This window comes from Rhamphochromis sp. 'chilingali', assembly GCF_963969265.1.
Source record: "Rhamphochromis sp. 'chilingali' genome assembly, chromosome: 2".
NCBI lineage: Eukaryota > Metazoa > Chordata > Actinopteri > Cichliformes > Cichlidae > Rhamphochromis > Rhamphochromis sp. 'chilingali'.
In genome coordinates this window covers 7,198,997-7,215,959 of record NC_137930.1, presented here as the reverse complement: position 1 = coordinate 7,215,959, position 16,963 = coordinate 7,198,997, and the positions used below count along the sequence as shown (strand labels likewise).

Genomic DNA, 16,963 nt, shown 5'->3' with positions numbered 1-16,963 from the left:
TGTTTTTTGATACACGATTCAGAAGGAAAATACAGTTAAATGAATTAAATGACTTGTTTTGACTGTAATAAAATAATCAGAAACACAGTTGCTATCTAAATGAGCTTTGGTGCTACCATGTTTTGTTGGTAATTTTTTGGGGTATAAAAATGTCAGTTTAATTCAATGAATTCAGTACTTTTCAGTTTAAAACTAGTTTATGTCAAATGTATTATTTGATCAATTTAATCATTTTACAAAGTTAATTTTTACTTCTGTTTTGTTTTTATGACAGATAATAATATGATTTTTATGCATTAGGATTTAATATATCTAATTAGAATGTACATTTCATACATAACCATTAGACTGAACACTAGTTACAGTCATACGTCCATCTGTAACACTTGTCTTTCATTGGAAAAGAAAAATATTCCTTTAGGCAATTGTATTCACTGGAGTTTTAAGTGAACTTTTGCCAGTTTATGCAATAAAACTTTGGCACAATATCTTTAAAAATATGATCATAGCAACAAGAAAAAAAAGTTACATTTACAGTATTTTCCATTTATAATTTGTAAAACAATATTTTTCTTGACTTTCTTCATCAGTTTAAGTCATAAACCCAGTACCTGTGATGTTTGCAGGAATAGTTAGTAAGAATGACTAATGTAAAATTTGAGAGAAATTGGCCCAAAAACCCAACAAAATCACTAGCTAAGTCAAAGATCTAAATCCTTAACATAACAACATATCATTATTTCTGTAAGGAAACAGAATGTATTGTGCGGATACTGTAAAGCCAAGTTGAATCTCTTTATCCTGAAGTTTTGCTGAAATTGTGTTACCTAAGGGGCCTCAGAATTAACACATTTCACCAATGCAGAATCTCACTGGCAGCTCCTGCCCACATAAACCTATCACTGTCACAGCTGCTCTTGTAACATTTTATTTTCAGCATCTCTTTCTCTGTCTCCCCACAGCAACGCTCAACGGTGGCCTCAATGATGCACAGACAGGAGACCGTCGAGTGCCTGAAGAAATTTAATGCCAGGAGGAAACTCAAGGTGTGAAAATATTTGATGGTTCAAAAAGAAGTTGTATCTCTGATTTCAGGAGAAAGGAGGAAACCCTTACTCTAGCTTAATGTCTACCAGTTTTGAACTGATTTCAGATTTTTTAAAAGGAGCTACAGTAGCTATAAAAACAATTTGCCCTTCCCTGCTGTAGTCTTCCTTTTTAAACACAGCTTAAGAAGTTTGTAGTGCAGTAAAATGATAAGGGAGGCATGGGGGATGCTTACTGTTATCACACAGACATTATGTAGGAGTAGGTAATGGATAATAGGTATTGATTTTTAAATAACTGGACATTAATAACTTGAGCTTATTATATAATAGTATACTATAGGATATTTGTTAATAGGCCGCTCAGTCTATTTCTCTTGGCAAAACTTAGGGTCAACAAAAAAAGGCAAATATGAAATTTAAACGTGAGCTCAGTGGTCAAACGCGACATATTATTTGGAAACCGTTGCGTGATATTTAGACTCAACATGTACCAGTATCTTTTCCTAAATGTTTCCAATATAGACAAAGGCAGTTCAATTCGGAGATATCATTAGAAACAATTGAACATGATTTATTGATATACAGAATACAATTATGTTATTTGGAGATTAGACTCTGATGAGTCACTGAATGACTTGGGTAAGGCGGAGATGTGGAGGGTGTGGGTTGCTAGAAGGCACCTGGAAGGGCAAATGATGGATGAGCAGTGAGATTTAAAGTACGCGGAGTGGAGGCTGCTTGGCCTGAAGACTAGATCACAAATGTCGCAATAAGCTTGACAGTGTGGGAGTGATGCAAGGCTTCGATTAGCCACCAAACACAATGCTATCCTTTTTGTCTTCCTTGGTGAACTTTATGTTTCTATCCACTAAGTTGAAGAGAGCAGTAAAGGATTGTAATTCTTGGATTTAGATTTTGACCCAGGTGTCATCAGTTTATGTGTACCAGTGGCTAGGTGCTGTCCTGGTGCTTTCCACTTCCTCCATGGAAAGGCTGGCTAAAATATGTGGTGGTAAAGCAGTCTAACAGTGTGCAAATCTGATCTGGGGTGAAGCTTGTTCTGTTTTCCAAGGAGCTGTCTTGTTGTAGTTGTTTTCTGAGAGTTTCCACTGCCTCAATTGTAGGTATGCAAGTGAAGAGAGAGACCACAATAAAAGACACTATGGTTTCATCTGGATCAAGTTTTTGGTCCTTGTTGGTGAAGTCAGTGGAGTTTTCGATGTGATTGGGGGTGTTCCAACAACGGGTGCTAGCATGGTGGATAGGTGTTTGGAAATGTTGTAGGTGGCTGAGTTTATACTGATAACACTGGGTCTGAGTGAGACCCCTTCTTTGTGGATCTTTGGAACTCTTTAAATACAGGGTATAACTTCCCCTCGGTGTAGCCGATGGTAAGTAGGACAGTCAATAACTTCATCCTTTTCCAGTTCTTGTAAGCAACTCATGACGTTCTTTTTGTATTTGCTTGTGGGGTCTCGTTTTAAGGCTTCATAGGTATTGGTATAGTGTCAGCGTACTAATTTTCGTGTGATAATCCATTGTGTTTTGAACAACAGTGCACCTGCCCTTGTAGCCTGGTAACATGGTGATGTTATGGTCTTTGCTCAGAGATTTTCTTCTTTTCTTGTATTGTGAGGTTAGACAGGGGAACATTTGCACTGAAGAGTGTGAAACCTTCATCCTGATTTGCTCTGCTTCTGTTTGTGTTAATTTATTAATCCTTAACATACAGGTTAAAAGTTAATTCACGACACCAGCATATTAAATAGGTTTCAGGGTGGATTCTTATAATGCTTTTCTGTGTTCTTCCTCATCAGGGTGCCATTCTTACTACCATGCTTGTCTCCAGGAACTTCTCTGGTGAGTGTTGCTCTTTAAAAAGACAGAGGTGATGAGGAGAGGTGACAAAAATTTACATCTACACACACACAGACACACACAAAACACACATTAACACATAACAGGCTCATGGGAGATGCTATGGTAGAGATTTGTCTTATTTAAAAGCTCACCCAACATAGCTGTACTTATATTGTGTCAGTGTCACATATAACTAAATCTTGTTTATTTGTCACTTTGTTCTTTTATGATAAATGACAAAAGCTAAGTCACTGAAATCCATAAAGAGGCTAATAGTAGTGTTAAGAAAATGAAATGAACACTGACTGGCCTGACCCGATTTGCTTGACTAGCAAATCTAGAGAAAGCCAAATATTTTTTGCAACATGTTTTGTATTTGTTGTGTATCAGATTTCCATTAAAATGAAAGGATTACTGGCTAAAAACTATAATTCTTTTTTTTAACCAATCACATTTTGACTTACAGTTGGTAGGACTAGAACCATTTAACAAATTTAACATCGTAAGCCCTCCTGTATATTAAAAAAAACTATAAAACTAAGAACAACTGATATACCAATATTTATTTTTACATTTTCCCCAAACATACAAAATTAGAACTCTTAACACAATAGTTTATTTCTAGTGCTACAAAGTGCATTTTCTGGAGCTCATCAAATTGCAAGCAAATTAATTACAAACAGTGTTCATCAACCTGCACAAGTAGGTCGATGAATCCTGTTGAATACTTTCAACACCTGAAAAAAAGTCTCAGCAGTGAACTTTAGTGTTTTTGTATTTTTCTTGCTTTCTATCAGGTAACATTTTTTTAGCTTTAGTTCTAATGAACAGACAGCAACCTAAGGTAAGGTAAAAATGATTTATTTCAAATCAGACTATATAAAAACATGGTGGAGGTAATGTGGACATGCTTTAAACACCTATTCTTCCCACCCCTTAATCTGTGGCTGTAAATACTTTCCTGATGACTCTATGGTATCAATAGCTACAGCCACCCCACAATAGCAGTGGGGTGGCTGTAGCTCAGGAGGTAGAGCAGGTCACCTACTGATCGGAAGGTTGGAGGTGCGATCCCAGGCTCCTCCAGTCTGCATGCCAAGTATCCTTGGGCAAGATACTAACCCCAAGATGCATCCATCGGAGTATGAATGTGTGTGAGTGTAGTTAGAAAGCCCTCAGTATAGAGGTAGTGCTAGTGAGAATGGGTGTGACTGGGTGAATGTGGCGTGTTGTATAGAGCGCTTTGAGTACTCCGGGAGAGTAGAAAAGCGCTATATAAGAATCAGTCCATTTAGCTACATTTAAATCTTATTGAATTCACTACAATGCTTATTTTCTTAATTATATCACCATTAGAGTTAAAAAGAAGGATAAAACAGTTTTTTTTACCATGCAATTGACAAGTGACTAGTCTGTGAGCAAGCAGTGTCCTTCTGTTTCTCTGTCAGATAACCGTATTGAATGTCACATCCAGTTGCATAAGACCAAGATAGCTCAGCTTGAGGCTTTGCAGTAGCACTTCACTAACCAATGGGTAATGTCACAATGTCATGGTTCATCTGGCATGACAACATCATATGGGTTTGTAGACTCTTTGAGTTATATTTGTACCAGTTATCCCTATAGTGTTGTGGACTGGCTCTTCATTTAAAGGATCAAAGCTTCTGATTCCAAAGGATATTGACCAACATGTAATGCCAGACTACCGAGCCGGAGTTGAGAAAATTCACCTGGTTCTAACTGATAACCTCTGGATGTCGATCCTGCTATCTACTGATGAAATACTTTGAGTAGCCCTGCAGGTCAATTATGAGATTCTGCCTGTTAACAGCAGCTCTTCACTATGGTCCATGCACATGGCAAATTTAACCAGGTTATTCTTTAGTGGCCAGGAAAAGAACTGGCAAAAGTTTAATCAAATAGTAACAGTCACTTGATGAATTCACCAGACTTTTATCCTAATTTAACTAACCTGTTCTATGCTAATGCTGATTTCTTGTACAAGTGTTGAGAGGAATGAGAGTAAGGAGAAGGGGTATGCACTGATCAGGAAAGAGATCCGCTCTATCCTGTGCCCAGTAAAGTTCAAATGGGGAAGCTGTGACTCAGTACAAAGGCCTCCATCTCATTTGAGACTATAATCCAACATGACAAAAATGAGTAGAAAAAAAAAGAGCCAAAAATTTGAATTCCGGTTCCTAAGTTCACAATGGTTGGGCAACGGTTATCTTCTGGTGCTTCCTGTTGACATTTCCAAAGTCCTTTCCTGGGGCACCAGATACTCAAAACAAGAATCACTAGTAGAATAAGCTGTTTACATACAGTTCTTATGAAATGGGGAGACATAATTATTTTTATAATAGCCTGCAAATATGTTCATTTATCTTGTAAAGTTGGACATTATAACATGGAAGTCTGTGGGGATTGGCTCACTTTTGAAGTCAGCCTCAAGTGGCCATATGAAGCAATGCAATTTCTCCAGTCTGTAGACAGATTCGTGGCTGGCATAAGTACCATAACATCCTGCAGTAACACAACATCCCCTCTTGTTTATGGATAGAACGAACATCATTTTTTTCAGTAGCACCATGAGCACCATGAGTAAAGTCACACCAAGACGCCCCGTGGGAGCTGTGTGAACAATAACAAGGATAATGGAGGGCTGTATCAGATGATCTGACTTCCACAATGCCTGACCGACAGTCAAGTGAGATTATGATAAATTAGAGCACAGATTGAAGGAAAAACAGCCAACAAGTGATCAGCAATTGGGAATTTCTTCAAGGTTGTTGCTTAAACTCAGGGGATGATCTCATGAAGCTAGTTGAAGACTGAAGAATATTCAAAGCTGTTCTTGAAACAGATTTGGCATTAAAATACAATATCACCCATATATAAAGTTGTTTTGGTTATGCTTTCTTTCTACACAAACCCATACGTGTTATTTTTTAGTTTTGATCCATTCACATAGTAGTATTACAGTTTTTTCTGAATGCTTAAACCCTAACTGTGATTCCTGTAGCACAATCTCTAAAACTATTCAGACTTATAGCAAAACCACTCACTGAGTTTGCAAAACTAAAAGCACAAAAACTGCTTTGCACTCAGTTTGCAATTTTGTAACACACACTTTGCAAAACTGTAGGCACAATTCACTGCACAACACTCAATTACCAAATTTCCAACACACTCCTAGCAAAAGTATACACATGTATGGCTATCATTAACACTAATTTGCCAACTGTCTGGCACACTTTCACATGTGAAAACTTTTTTAGATAATTAGTTCACTTTGCAATCAGCCTAAGCACTACAATACAGGTAAGCTGTGTGTGCGGAGTACAATGGAGCGAGCAGAAAGAGTGAGAAGTAGAGGAGGTCGAGGAAGAGGACGTGGAGGTGAAGAAGTAGGATGAAGAGGACGACAAGGAGGAGCAAGAGGAAGATGAGGAGGGGGGAGAGGAAGATGAGGAGGGGGGAGAGGAAGGGTAGGAAGAGTAAGAAATAGAATTGCTGATGACATCAGAGCTACAATAGTGGACCATGTAATCAACCGTGGAATGACCCTGAGGGTAGCTGGCCAATGGGTCCAGCCTAACTCGAGCCGCTACACTGTAGCAAGTACCATAAGGACATCTTGAAATGAGAATCGGTTAGTACAGTCACTTCGCACAAAGATTTGTAGCACTGCCATATGCCAATGAGAAACACACCAATACCATTGATGTAAAAATACTGAAATTGTTACTTTACAGAATTGCTAGATGACCAGATGCTGGGGGCAGAGGAAGCATGTTCACTGCAGACCAAGTAACCCATATAGTCATTATGGCGATTGCAAATAATCTTATACTTGGAAATAAACACTTGTGTTTGTTTTGATGTGTTTGAATAAACACCAGTACTTGAAGTTTGGATCCCTCTATGCTTATGGATCTATGACAGAAGTATGAGCTCAAACTGACATAGCCTACCTTGTGCACAGAGAAAGCAAAAGCCAGATGTGTTTTATATTCATACCATCAGTGTGCAGTTGGCGCATTGTGTGCTTAGTAGATGATGGCTTGTGTGTACTGTTTGATACGGAAACACCATTTTTACGAAGGTGTGAAGAGTTAATCTAGCTGTGTTTGCTTTTGCAAGAGAACTACAATGTTTTGATGATTGGGTGACAGGTTTTCTTATTTGTGTGAAGAGTTTTGCAAAATTAGCCAATAGTTACAAAAAATGTGCTTAAGCAATCAGAAAAAACTGTAAAGTTTTGACTGGTACTGTTAATGATACTCTGTATTTTTCAGTGGGCCGTCAGACTACGGCCCCTGCTGCTGTCAGCGCTGTAGCAGGAACCACAGCTGGCATCGTGGAACAAGGTAAACACATCTCGCAAGCACATCTTTTAGCATTTTCTCCCTGCAGCTTTTAAAACTTTACATCCTTTCCCCTCATTGAGGCAGGAGCAGATGTGATTAAACGGAAATCTCCCAGGGTCACAACATCACACACTCCTTTAGCTCTATCCCTCAGCTTGTTTTAATCTCTCTTCCTAAATCTTTCTCTCCTCTTCCTCACCCTTATTGCTTCTTTAACTTTTTGCCAAGGTAAGCAATCTCATTTCTCATCTGAAGGGAAGAGTATTACAGACTTTTCTTTCCTTGTACAGACAAATAGCATGCACTGTGGTGTATAAGTGGGAGTTTAGTTATCACATTTTAAATGTGGAGTGCAGTAACTGTTCAGTGCTGCTTTTAGGTTGGGGATCACACATCCACTCAGAGCTCCAACATGATAAAAGATTAATGTCAGCAGAACTGGAGTGTTTTTAAGCTGTTTCTTCCTTTTTTTATCAGCATTTAAGCAGCAAAACACATACTTTATTTTTTCCACATCATCCCAGACTAATTCCTGCCCATCAGTGAACTCTGTGAATTAATCCAGCCTACTCTTCAGATTAACAAACCCATTATCATATACCTGCATCTCTGTTCCTCTTCCCTCATGCTTTCGCTCCTAATCCCCCTTCTATCTATGCCTGTGCGTGCAACGGTGCGAGAGAGTGTATTTGGATTATACAGAGAATTAGTTTGACTTCTCCCCCCTCCCTCGTGTTTGATGCCCTCTGCTTATCTAATGCTTTGGGCAATGGATCAGGGTCAGGAAGTGCTAGCAGGATGGAGAATTCTTTTTAATATATGTGTGAGTTTTTGCACATTTTATTCATTTGCTTTTTAAGACGCAGGGAAAGAATTTTCCATTTTTTCAGAGGGAGGGGTAAATTCCTTTCCCCCCTCCTCCTAGTGGTAGTGGATGGGAGGATAGGCATTGTAACTCTTCACATTTATTTGTGCACTTTGACAAGCAGGTGATTTTTTTTTTTTTTCTTTTAAGCCAGTGCCTGCATGCATGCATGAATGACCGCGGATGTGGATCTGCATTTGTGTGAGCAGATTACAAAGTCGTCATCTGAAGGTAAATAATGTGTACTCTACCATCTGAGGGTGTGTCGTTCTGCCTCTCTGCAGCAGCCAAGAGTCTCCTCAACAAGAAGGCTGATGTCAAGGTAAGCTAGGTCATCCTCTTCATTTTCATCTGCAGCATTTCCTCTTTATATTCATGGCTGTCCTTCCATACTTCTACTACTTTTATTAATCCGTAAATGTTTTGGTCAAAGGCAGATGCAAACTATTCGGGGTGATCTTTTTAAAGCACGATTGCGTTCACTTTAATTTTTTGGAAGATATTGTTTTTGGGTGTCTGTGATGGCTATATTGTTTTCTTTCCTAGGCTTTTCTATTATCCTTTCACATTATCCTTTTAATTTAATTAGAAATATTAAAACAGGGGAAGACATGTTTGGGAAGGTATCCAAAGTTGTTTTAAATTGGATTCCAAAAAACATGTCAGGAAACATATTAAAAAAGATGGAATTGGTGGAACATCCAACAACTTTTTTAGTTTAACTGACAATGGGCCAATATAATGATTAAACGTAAAAACACAAACACCCTACTGAGTGTCAGACCTTCAGAATGATCATAATGATGATGAGGGGTTCAACCATTTAAGAACAGGTTTCTCACAAAGAATTTGGTGACTGTATTATTACTATTCAAAAGCAAATGCAAGGAACAAGGCTGAAAACCCAGTATAAAATGGCTGTGATATTCACAACCTTAAATGACCCTGCATTAAGAATGCACTTTTGGCTATTGGAAAGTATGTGGAAATCTGAAAACCGTTGTCAGTAAATATAGTTCATTGCTGATAAAGCAAGTTAAAATTTTAATGTGCCAACAGTCAAAATGTAAAATTCTTTAAGAAAATTATGGTTAGCACATCCACTGTGCTAGAGCAGAGGGATGATCCAGCTTGTTTTAAGTTTAAAAGCCAGTATCTCTAATGTATAGGAGTGCATTAATACACATGACATAGATAAAGTGGATATCTGTGAAGGCACCATTCATTTTGAATGCATGAAGCACTCAGAATATAGACACAGTCACATGTAATGCACTTAAACACAGCTGTGGCTCAGCAGGTAGGTTGGGTTATTCGCAGTCATACGGTTGGTGGTTCACTATGCAGCTCCACCACTGTTAATGTTGAAGTGCACCTGGCAAGAACTCCACTTTGCCCCCAGTATCCATTGTGTGTGTGTGAATGGGTAAATGAGGCTTGTAGTAAACTGTGAGTGGTCAGTTTAGGTCACACTTCTGCACAGCGACCTCTGATGTTGTTCCTGGAATCTGCTGGAGCCATTCTTCCAGTTTTGGGGTTGCAGTTCCTAGTGTTCATATTACCACTGGGACCACTTTGTAGTTTACTTTCCACGTCTGCTCCAGCTGTTCCTTCAGCCCCTGATATTCCTCTGTTTTCGGATACTCCTTCTTCCTCATGTTGCTGTCTTTTGTTCCTTGTCAGCTACCACTATGTGTTGTTGGTTGGCAAACAGGTGCTTTTCTGTCTGGAACCCAAAGTCCCACAAGATCTCAGTGCTGTTGTTTCCACCTTTGGTGGTGTCTCTCATTACGACGGGCAGACTGCTAGTCTGTATGTGGCACAGATGTTCCTGTACACTGTCCCAGCGACCTGGTTGTGCATCTGGTGCTTAGGGCCTGTTGCTGTACTGCCATGATCAGAGTGTCATATCAGCATGTGAGGCATGCAACGATGTGCACAGGACAACTGACTGTCAGGATAAAACAGAAAACAGATGGACCAGACACAGGAAGACAGAGAAAACAAACACTGAGATCAAACTGACTAAATACAGAGAATGAGTGAGAGAGCTAGAGTGCGGGACAGAGAGAGAGGGCAAGAGAAACATGGAGGCAAGACAGAGACAAAAACTTTACATTTGCAACCAGATACAACTGACTACACACAGGGGGTGCTGGGGAGGACACACAGAGGACACATAAACTAAGGCAAACAGAGCACGCAAGGGAACAAAATTCAATGAACTAAGGACTAGTACCAGGGCACGCAAACTGAATACAAGAATTGCATAATTCCCTAAAGAATGAACAAGACCAAACCAAGACAAACTCAAACTCCTTTAAACTGGCCTTTTCTAGTCACTGGTAGGATGTCTTGATATCATCTACTTCTTTTATTTGTCGATGGTACTTTCCATGCAGCGGCTTGGTCATCCATGACAGCTCCTCCTCCTGTACCTCCTCATACTTTTGATAAATGCTGGATACACTCAGTTATTCAACCAAATAGATCTGATTTTATTTAAGTAGGGTGAAATTTGTAGTGTAATTACCCTATAATGTGTCTCACACAGCTCATAGTTTAACTTTATTTATTTATTTATTTATTTTTCTTTGTTTGTTTGTACCAAAATAACAGAGGATAATGTCTTGTTAAATTAAATGCTTTGTCGATATAAAATATCAGCAGATATTATCTCCTCCTTACAAAAAGTACAAGTCCAGACAAAAAAACTCAAACTCTGGGTCACCTAGGAATCAGCTATGCCTTTGAATGATAATGGTAAATGGTCTGTATTTGTATAGCGCTTTACTAGTCCCTAAGGACCCCAAAGCGCTTTACACATCCAGTCATGCACCCATTCATACACTGGTGATGGCAAGCTACATTGTAGCCACAGCCACCCTGGGACGCACTGACAGGACACTGGTGCCACCGGGCCCTCTGACCACCACCAGTAGACAACGGGTGAAGTGTCTTGCCCAAGGACACAACGACCGAGACTATCCAAGCCGGGGCTCGAACCGGCAACCTTCCGATTACAAGGCGAACTCCCAACTCTTGAGCCACGATCGCCCGATGACTTAGAGAAACATGTATAATGTGCTTTCTTGTGAGATGTATCTCTATCACACAGAAAGAAAACTTGCTTAGATGATGGAGTAACTTTGTCAGTTTTTAAATTTCACACAACATCATAAAAATTTGGTATCAAAATCCACATTTTTTATTTAAGTGTCTGATAACTGGAATATATGTCTTGAATTTGTAACAAATGAATACATTTAAAAATAAGTAAAACATTTAGCAGTTATGTTTTTGATTTCGATAGATCTCTGTGTCAACTGACTTGCATGTGCTTGGATGGGAAGCTTCCCCTGTCCAATGTGGCAGAGCAATTCTGTATTTATGTGTAGCAAAACATAATGATTTTCTTCATGCACAATGTATTTTAAAGATCTGTCACAAGTGCCTAAAACACTTGAATCGTACAGTGGTTCTGATTGGAAAAAAATCACTGCAATTTAATAGATCACTAACAAATAGGAAAGTGTTGCCACCGACAACGAAGCATCAGACAGAAGCCCTTCTTCTTCCATTCCTCCTGACCTGTTTCCTTATGTCACTCTTCATATCCTACATTTCTTCATTTTCCTTCAGCTTCTCTTCCCTTTTTCATCCTCCGCACAACTCCTCCTCTCCCTTCTTAGGGGTTTAGATTGGTAATCTCAGATTATTTCCCACCAGATGATTAATCTATCATTACACAACCACAGCTTGTCCTTTGCTGGACCATGATGTAAAATGTACATAAACAACCATGGAGCTATTTTAGCATTCTGGCATTGGCACAGGCACTATCTCTCATTATAACTTCCACATCTCCTCTTTGTTTCCAGCTTTTTTTTGTAAATATGCTTTTTTTAAAGCTTCACACGTAAGTGTCGTAACTAACCCTAATGACAAGATATTTACAGTATTTTAAGGTTGCATGTACTGTTCAGTATTATTTTTGGTAATTGTTTCTTATAACTTTGGAAAGAAATAAACAGTAAACTTCACAACAAGCAATTTTGTGAGTTGCTGGGCAAAAGACATCCCGACAATTACAATATCTTTAAATTAATGTATTTTAAGTGTTCCTTCTGCCTGATGTTGCTATCACTTGGTATAGCGACGTCTATCACTGTGTCCTTTTTCTGCTTAATATCTACTATTATTATAGCCGGTTGGTGAGCCATGAGCCATTGAATGATAAATGAGGAATTTTGTACAAAGCCCTTTCAGTGCTCAAGTAGAGTAGAAAGGTGCTCCATAAGAACCAATCCATTTACCTGTATATAAGTTTGTGTAAGCAATCTATTCAGGTTTAAGTTAAATGCACTGCATGCACTTTAAGTGCAAATGTGTTATTATTCTGAGCCTTGTCCTGTCCAGGTGGCTCTTCTGTGTTGTGCCATGCTTTTATGGAGTGGCTGTTTGGTTTCTCCAGTCTAGAGGTCTGAGCACTCTTCACTGCACTGCACAGCATATACTATGTTGTTTGTTCTGTTTGTCATTTTGTTTCTTCCTAGTTGGTGTTGTGACCTTCTTTTTTGTGCATCTGTGCTGATTTGTAAACTCAAACTGAAAGCTCAGTTGGGATAAGTTGGATGTTTTAAGAGCTTTCTTAATGTATGTGTTCTTTTTCTTTCCCTTTTGGCTTAAAGGCAATGTTTTCTGCCCGGTGTTACAGGATACTGATTACTCCAAGCTTTTGTTGCAGAGGGTGGTACAAGTCAAAGAGTAGGTACTGGTCTATGTGTATAAGTTTCCAGCAAAGTTCAATGCTGAGGTTGAGACCCAGCCTGGAGACCAGTGGCAGAGATGAAGCAGTTGTGGAGACTGACTAGAAGGCTATGCTCCGGTAGTGTGGCTGGAAGCCAGCATCAGTGACCCTCAACAGGCTGGTGACAAAAGAAACAGAGACCTTCAAGGTGGTTTTACAAGGGGCTGGTAACAAAGGAGTCCCTCTGGAGGCATTAGAGCTTTAAATAAAAAGGCAGATTGGGAGAAAGGAGAGTTCCTTTATGAACCTTAAAGTAACCTCGAGTTGATCTCAAAGCTTTGGTCATGTGTTCTGCTTAAGTATTCTAGAGGTGGGGGTTCAATAATGTGAGCAGTTCTAAAAATGAGTCGCACACCTGAATTACAATAATGAAAAGACCTTGGTTTCCTAAAAACTTGATTATAAAGGTGCTTAATTTGTTTTAGTGTTGTAACCCTCTCTTGGGATACGAGGATATGCAATAGTTAATGTGAGAAAATATAATAGCATTCAAGAACACTCTTAATGCTTTTCTCATAAGTACATTACAAATTTGTTGAAAGATAACTATGTTGTGTTTAACAAAGTTCACCCTTTTTTCAGTGATAGAAATGTGAATATAAGCTTTTCAGATTTCCCCATTTTCCCCATCAGCTAGAAAAGCACCATGGATGTTGCAACCAACTAGGCTTTTTTTTAAACAGCATAGTATGCAAAGCATTGACTCCACAAGTTGATAGCTGAGAGTATTTTTAGCATTTTTACGAAACGTTGCTGTTAGTATTTGGCAACAGTGGTAAAGTGGGTGAGATCAGCTTCAGCCCCTGAGCACACTGAATTTCCATATGGACTTTTTTTCTTGTCCTTTTGCCTAACACAACATCAATTACAAGTAACAGTACCGTGGAAAAATATGAACAGAAAATATAGAATTCCAGTGATTCAAGCATGAAGTCTGTGAATAATTCCTGGTTTTGCATGTTTCTTCTGATGTAATTGAAATAGAAAAGTTATGCCTGTGAGTCTTTTTGCTGTACATTTAACATGTTACTAGTGGCTGGCTGTGTTTTCTGTGTTTGTTTTGTTTCATAAGTTTTGCATCTCTGTTACGTTTTGACCTCATTTTCTCTATTTGAATGTCAGGAAGACACATTAGAGATACTAATGCAGTGAGTCAAAATAGATGCTTGTTTTTCATGTTTGACAGATATTGTGGAGTTGATCAGCTGTTATTTATTTAATTTACCATTTGCCAGATTACATCCACAGCCAGTGGGCAGTAATGAAAAAGAAAAATGCTGTGATTGTTGTTTGGATTTTCCTGCATAGAGAAATGAGTCAGCATGAAAGATTGTTGAAAACTTTTTTTACCTGATTAATAATGTAGCAAAAACAAAAACTGTGGAAACTGTTTTCGATCCATAGTTGAACGACTACACTCTTGATTCTAGATACTACTTTTGTCTTAGGAGAATTTTGCTGCCATCTGCTATTATTAACTGTATACTTTTACACAGTTACCACCCACTTCACTACCAGCAAAAGTCACATCTCAGAATGGTCACTGAGTACTAATATAATACTTTTTGTTTCCTGCACAGCCTCAAACAAACAGCACGAGAAACAGCATAGTCACCAGTCCCAAAGGCAACATCCCCTCTGCTGCACTGGTATGCAGCTCTATGTGTTTCTGTCTGTCCAAAACATTTCTAGCTGTGTGTGTGTGTGTGTGTGTGTGTGTGTGTGTGTGTGTGTGTGTGTGTGTGTGTGTGTGTGTGTGTGTGTGTGTGTGTGTGTGTGCGCGCGCGAGAGAGAGAGAGAGAGAGAGAGAGACAGTCAAAGAGAGACTGAGAAAGGGGGAGACGTGTATGGTTTTGGTAAAAAAAAAGAAAAAAGAAAAGCTCTATGGGTTGTTGCTATGATTTTGTGTGTTATTCTAAGTTTTCAATCACTTTTAAAGTAACAGCTCAATAATTTTGCTTTTTAACTCATTTCCCTTTCTTGCCAAGAGAGTACAGTTAGGTCCAATCCCAGTAACAAACCCCTTAAAATAAAACAAATACTGACACAGGTTGTACTTATTGGAATTATTCTTTGTGTTCATTCTTTGTAAAGGTGTCCATGCATGTGCTGCTGTAAAAACATGATTCTAGGAGGATCCAGATACAAGCATACATAACCCAAAAGGCACAAAAAGAAACAGTGAGAGTCACTACCCACTGGGGTGCTCGCTTGAGAACTACTAATGGATCCATTTACGGTTTTTATTTTCTTTTTTAACTGGCTGGTTAATGCATAATAAAATAACCTTGTTGCTGTGGTTGTAGCCACACATCAAGAAGCTTTGTATTGGGTTGTTTCTTGATTTGCAAACCTCTGGGATGGGTCTATACAAGTCAAAAACTTTTCCAGGCATAAATTTGGCAAATCATCCTTTCAAGATGATATGCTTCTATGTATTTGGACCATTTTCAGAGCATTTGCTGTTAAGCAGTCATCTATGGTTGATGAAAATATAGCCAGTGGCAAGTGAAGATTTTTGTTTTTATGCTTGCAGTCACAGCTCAAGAAGTTTCTGCATTCCATCAGTTCTACTTTAATGTCCCCAGGACAGTAGAACTGAGAGTCCCGCTGGGGAACCAATGCATGGTCCACATCTCTGTAATTGTTTAAAAATCTAAAAACACTAGGAGAATGCACCTGGTCTCACTTCCAATCAAAACCACTTTAAAAGGCTTACAGCCAGGAGGCTGTGAAACGTTGCACTTTTCAACCAAAAACTGAAGAAAACTGATTAAAATTTGCATCAATTTGAAACAAAAGTTGACATTTATGGTACCTATGTCAACTTGTTAAGGCTGTGTGTGCGAGCAGGCAGGGATGAGGACCCAAACGCAGGACTCGTGGAGACAAAATTGCAACTCGAAACCACAGATTTATTGCTGGCAAAGAACAAAAACCAAACCATGAAAGCACTAACTGGAACACACAGGCAAAATCTGAGGGTACAACGCAACAGGGAACAAAGGAAAACACAGGGCTTATATACACAGAGGCGTAATCAGGGAATGGGAAACAGGAGGGAGACACAGCTGGGAGAGATTAGGGCTAACGAGACAGAGGGAACTAAAACTAGATTCACTGCACATAAGGCATAGACCTTCAAAGTAAAACAGGAAACAAGAGAAACTAAAACACACTGGAACACGGGACTATCAAAATAAAAAAGGAAACATAGCCAGACGTACACTGTGACAACACGAGCAAGTGAGCTAGAAGGGACACTTGAGAGAGGGAGTGAGACATGAGGGGCTGAAGAAAAACATACATGGATACACATGACAGAGCAAGGGAAACATGTAAACAGGAAGGAGAGACGAGACACAAGGACACACAAACAGAGGAACACAGGACAAAGACACAAGGGGAACCCAATAGAAAAGAAACTAAACTGATCGTAAACAAACTCATTAATGTAATAAGAATGACCTCAGAACTAACCAGTAAACTTAAATTACAAAAATTACTTTTTGACAATAAATGCACCTAACAATAAGTTATAAACAGCTTTGGTAGATAAAATTCTTTGGGATGCATTGTTTTGGTCTTTCCATGATGAAGTTAACCTGACTTAGTCTTTTAAAATTTTCTACACCACTTACTGTATATGTGTGGCAGAATCACATACATGTAGTACACTACCATACATTGAAAGTTATTGTATACAAGATTAATAACTGCATTTATTTAAATTATAATGAAATGAATGGGATTAAAGTGATCACTTTGATGAGGGAGAGAATGCATGCGACAGAGAATTTAGTTATCATTCACAATTGTGGATTTATTGGGAATTTAAGGTCATCATTTACCATGAACTCTTTCCAATCTTTAACGTACTATTCAGAATTTTTACCATCTTTCCATGTGTTACTCACATCCTACGCTGTGCTTATCTTTCTCTTATGTCTCTCAACCTTTTTTTGCCATCATGAAACACCTTCACTTGTTTCCACAACTTCTTTCTGTT

The 16,963-nt window shown here is 38.8% G+C and overlaps 1 protein-coding gene across 1 annotated transcript in view; it reads left to right on the top strand.

The window, feature by feature from the left end:
* camk2b2 (calcium/calmodulin-dependent protein kinase (CaM kinase) II beta 2) overlaps positions 1–16,963 on the top strand; it is a 69,257-nt gene that overhangs the window by 35,213 nt on the left and 17,081 nt on the right. Inside the window, exons 11-15 of the mRNA XM_080874384.1 lie at positions 963–1,046; positions 2,867–2,909; positions 7,208–7,279; positions 8,429–8,466; positions 14,535–14,603. Coding sequence (XP_080730510.1) covers positions 963–1,046; positions 2,867–2,909; positions 7,208–7,279; positions 8,429–8,466; positions 14,535–14,603 — 306 coding nt within the window. The remainder of the gene's footprint in view (positions 1–962; positions 1,047–2,866; positions 2,910–7,207; positions 7,280–8,428; positions 8,467–14,534; positions 14,604–16,963) is intronic.